The sequence below is a fragment of the Salmo salar genome, chromosome ssa01, assembly GCF_905237065.1.
Source record: "Salmo salar chromosome ssa01, Ssal_v3.1, whole genome shotgun sequence".
Classification (NCBI taxonomy): domain Eukaryota; kingdom Metazoa; phylum Chordata; class Actinopteri; order Salmoniformes; family Salmonidae; genus Salmo; species Salmo salar.
In genome coordinates, this window is record NC_059442.1 from 72,705,508 (window position 1) to 72,710,416 (window position 4,909).

Genomic DNA, 4,909 nt, shown 5'->3' on the forward strand with positions numbered 1-4,909 from the left:
GTAGAAATGTTACCATTCTCAAATTCATACATATCTATATGGATGCAAGTGCTTAACTTTGAGATGAAAATGATCGTTTCAAACATGCTTTGAAGCTGTTTGTTTAGAATGGTTTAAAAACAACGGAGTAGCTTAAAATAAGCGTATATTTTGTGTTCTGATGGGGTACACACATTTTTTAAGCTGATGAGGTAGTTATATTATTCAAGAATCAATGGGTAGCCTAAATTTAATTTATTTAAAAAGTAAAAAAAACGGATGTAGCCTACAATCGCAGACTGCCCTTTTAAATAGGCTGTAATAACAGTAATAATCATCATCAGTAGTATTATTGTTATAAATATCATAATTCTCATGCCACAGGGACTTCTATTGGTAATGACACAAGCAGCTGCACTGACAGGAGAGCATGACAGCTTTGACATTTTCATCGCGCACTCTGTGCACCGCGCCTCTTTTTTCTTATTAACGCAAGCCTAGAAATCAGAAGCACTCGAGACTCGCCCGCGCACAGGATTACATATACACACACCTCTTCATCCCATGTTTATAGGATATACCGAAGTCAGGGAATCGACCAAGTGGGAGAACAGGAATACGGGTTAGGTTATACTTGTGCCTGCACCCAGCCGGAGATGCCAGGACCTTACAGCCTTTTCGGCATCATGTAGAACATGATGCCCTGCAAGCCCGTGTTGATAAGGAGGAGTGAAGTGGACGGAGTGATGAATACTTCCCTGACCGAATCTTCAAATGTTAATGCCGGCAAGATGGAGAAACAGACCTTGGTGACGGCTATCAGTTTGTCCATGAGCCTGGCATCACTGGCACTTCTCATCACCGCTATCATGACCGACCACTGGTACGAGACGGACACTACACGACACAGGCAGAACTGCGACCAGTTCGGGCCGGACGCCAACGACCAGAAGAACCGGCGGATGCCCATCTATCACCTGCCCCTGATGGACAGCAGCAATCCTCGGAGGAACCAGGCGCTGCTCCGGGCGATCCACGTCGGGAGTAGAGAGGAGGAGCTCCTGGAAAACTGGCGGTCAATTTTGGGAATGGGAATTTTAGAAACGGAATGCGGGCGGCCTCTTTTCTCCACTTACTCTGGACTTTGGAGGAAATGTTATTATCTAGGAAAGGACAGGGACATCGACAACCTCATTGCCAAGGGTAAGAGATGCTGTGGGGGAATTTGACCCGGGGTCCAGTGCGGTGCAGTGAAACCGCATCCCTTGGAGATATAGGCCTAAACATCTGGCAATGGTAGGCCTATTTGTAAATGCTTAAAAAGTTCCATTCCGTCATATGCACTGCTGTTTAATGGTCTTTCAATGAATTATATAATACATCCACTGACCGTTGAATAATAAACTCATGAGCTTAGTACAACTGACTTAACCCATCATAACTCAAGATGTAAAGTTGTTTTTGTTGTTATTTCAGTGTGTGTAAACAACAGATGTAGCTTCAAAACATGTTTTAAACTATCATGTTGTCCTCGGAGATGTGTGGGTCTAGCCTATCTGTAAACCATGGGCGTGCAAAGTTCTGTCTATAACAAATCTATTAATTCGGATAACTAGCATGGCCTATGTGCATAGGCAGGTTGCATGCGCGCTTGCGTGTGTCTATCATACAGACCTCAAAAGAAGCTCTGATCTGATCAGTTTTAGACTGCATCTGACAGAACCTTTGACCTGACACGAAAGGTATTTCTACCATGCGAGCCTAGTGTGCACTTCACACTCCAGGCAACGAGGGAGCGCTGCGTGTTAAATATCAATTATTATATTCCTATGATCCATATCATTTGCATGAGGATGGAAAGTGGCATCAATATTATGTGATTAATTCCGTATGTACTAAATCAATAGACGCGCTAAAGTCAATCAATGGGAAACTTGCGCAAAAGCTCGGATTCTCAAGTAAAAATGTCGTTGACCAATTAATATAGCAAGTGAAAACGAAAATGTTATTAGGACAACTTTTTGTAATATTGATAGATCCATAGTATTTGTGGAAGGGGAGCAGGTCAGATCCCTGCCATAGTTAGTCTTCTTTGCTGCCTCCAAGAGAGGGGACAATATTCATCACTCAAACAATGAAACCCCTTTTTGTTACCCATCAGAGATATAGGCGGTATTTCCCTATCTTCTCACAGCCATGTGTAGAGGCTTTCATAGTGCTGAGGAATATGTATAACATCTGCAATCTTGTGGGAAAATACACATTTACAGCCTCAAAAACCTTGTTATGAAGTCTGTTCATGAAACAGGGGAGTCCACTTTATTAATGATTCACTAGCGGTTCTGGGGGGGGATGGGGGGGGGGCAGTGCCCCTGTGACAACAATTTTGGACCCCCTTGAGTATGAAATAATTTTTACATAACACATTTTTGCTATCATTCTTTTTTTACATCCATTATTAGACAGTGACAACGATGATGATTATGAACATGGTCTTTTGCCTGCTAATGCCTGCAATACAGTGAAGAAAACGATATGACAACAATAACGTCTAATGTAACTGGCCCCTCTAACAGTACAACTGGCCCCAGCTTGGCCCCCCCAGTTGAAATGGTCTAGAACCGCCACTGAAATGAATACTTAACAGCCACAGCTTTTCTCAAGACAAGTCTCCTTGAGAAACACTTGCCCTTTTCTGCTCCTCGTTATGTTCACAAAAGTTCTTGTCTCAATGCAGGTATAGCCCAGCGATGCATCAACATCAAGTACCATTTCTCCCAGCCCATCCGGCTCCGCAACATCCCGCTCAACCTGACCCGCACCATTCAGCAGGATGAGTGGCACCTCTTACGTATACACATTTTCTTATTATGAAAGATATTCCCCAATGAGCATTTCATTAAATGAATAATCCAGTCACCTATTACTCTCCTACTACCTTCCATTCAAAAAGGAGGGCATATGTTAATTTACATGAATTACATTCAGCAATTTACCAAAGTTACCATAACCTTCAGTAATTTTGGTAACATCTATGGCAATCGATCATAACTTTGGTCATTTATACTTTAATACCCCCCAAAAATGGATTCATATATAGTATTCATTATGTGTCCATATTGTCCATTCATTTCTAGTAGATTGACCACATGGTTCAAGAGAAAATGGCCTAATTAATGAAAAAAATGCATCTAATCAATAATGGCATTATTTTCAATTAACTCTGCAACTCTTCTAACTAGTGACTTTTTTCACAACTGCCAACAGTGTGATGCCAAAACATTGACAAGAAATACATAGACAATACCAATGGTATTCTCTAAGTCCATGGTTTATATTTAGGTTCATGTTTTACATCTTTGTCATTCAATTTTTTTTATTTTCATATATTTTACCTGTAATAATCTCAAGTACCCAAATTGGGCCACTAGATTTGAAAGTTTCTAGTAATATACCCTCCCTTTGCAACCCTAGTGGTTAGAGAGAGGGAAACAGTGTCTCTTGCATAAGTGCTCACCCACTTCTCCCCTCCTCTTCCTTGAATCAGACCTGCGGCGGATCACGGCGGGGTTTCTGGGTATGGCAGCAGCCGTTCTGTTGTGTGGCTGCATCGTGGCGTCTGTCAGCTTCGCCTGGGAGAAGAGTCTCACTCAGCACGTCTCTGGGCTGCTCTTTCTCATGGCAGGTACAGTTTACCACACCAACTGATAGTGTTTTCTTAAATAAACACAGATTCTCTCTCTCACACACACTCTCCTCCTCTCTTTGTGGTCCCTCTTCCTTCTCAGGGATCTTCTGCACCATCTCCCTGTGTACCTACGCGGCCAACGTGTCCTACGACCTGGCCAGGGTCCCTCCCTTCATCTACGGGCTGCCCGCTGACGTGGAGCATGGCTACAGCTGGTCCAGCTTCTGTGCCTGGCTCAGTCTGGGGCTGACAGTGGCGTCTGGATGCCTGTGCACCACTTTCCCCATTCTCAGCCATAGCAACAGCAAAGCCCAGCAGGGCAAGGGAAAGGCTGCCCCCAATGACTGTGTTTGACACACACCTTACTGCATTTGATAAACACTTTGCTGTGTGTTACACACACACACACACACACACACACACACACACACACACACACACACACACACACACACACACACACACACACACACACACACACACACACACACACACCTTGCCTCAGCTGCAGCAAGGGCCTACAGGCAGAGTCTAAGATGTCTGTGTCTACTGTGTTTAATGAGTCTGACAAACACCTCACAGCATTTCACACCTCTTATAGCATCTTTCACATCAACTCTGAGCTGCAGCAAGGGCCTACAGACCAACACCTTCAGACACCTGGATGACTAACCCATAAACAGCTGCAGCAGGCGGCTGGGACTAATGCTGACTGCTGCATTTTCAGTCTGAAAACACTTCTGCGTCAACCATGCTTCCACTAGACCCTGCATCTAAATCGAGGTCACTTCCATGGAGCAAAACGTCCTGGAATTATGGAACCATAATATATACAGTGAGCTCCAAAAGTATTGGGACAGTGACACATTTGTTGTTTTGGCTCTGTACCCCAGCACTTTGGATTTGAAATGATACAATGACTATGAGGTTAAAGTGCAGACTGTCAGCTTTAATTTGAGGATATTTTCATCCATATCAGGTTAACTGTTTAAAAATTACAGCACTTTTTGTACATAGTCCCCCCAATTCTAGGGGACCAAAAGTATTGGGACAAATTTAAGTGTGTATTAAAGTAGGAAAAGGTTAAGTATTTGGTCCCATATTCATAGCACGCAATGGCTACATCAAGCTTGTGACTTTACAGCATTTGTTGGATGGATTTGCTGTTTGTTTTGATTGTGTTTCAGATTATTTTGTGCCCAATAGAAATGAATGGTAAATAATGTATTGTGTCATTATGGG

General features: G+C 43.1%; 1 protein-coding gene across 1 annotated transcript; it reads left to right on the plus strand.

The window, feature by feature from the left end:
• Positions 1-374: 374 nt before the first annotated feature.
• On the plus strand, positions 375-4,588 carry LOC106608325 (transmembrane protein 178A). Its single transcript, XM_014206211.2, has 4 exons — positions 375-1,182; positions 2,717-2,830; positions 3,527-3,664; positions 3,768-4,588. Exons 1-4 carry the CDS (start codon positions 675-677, stop codon positions 4,019-4,021), a joined length of 1,014 nt encoding a protein of 337 aa, XP_014061686.1. The 5' UTR covers positions 375-674; the 3' UTR covers positions 4,022-4,588.
• The last annotated feature ends 321 nt before the right edge of the window (positions 4,589-4,909 follow it).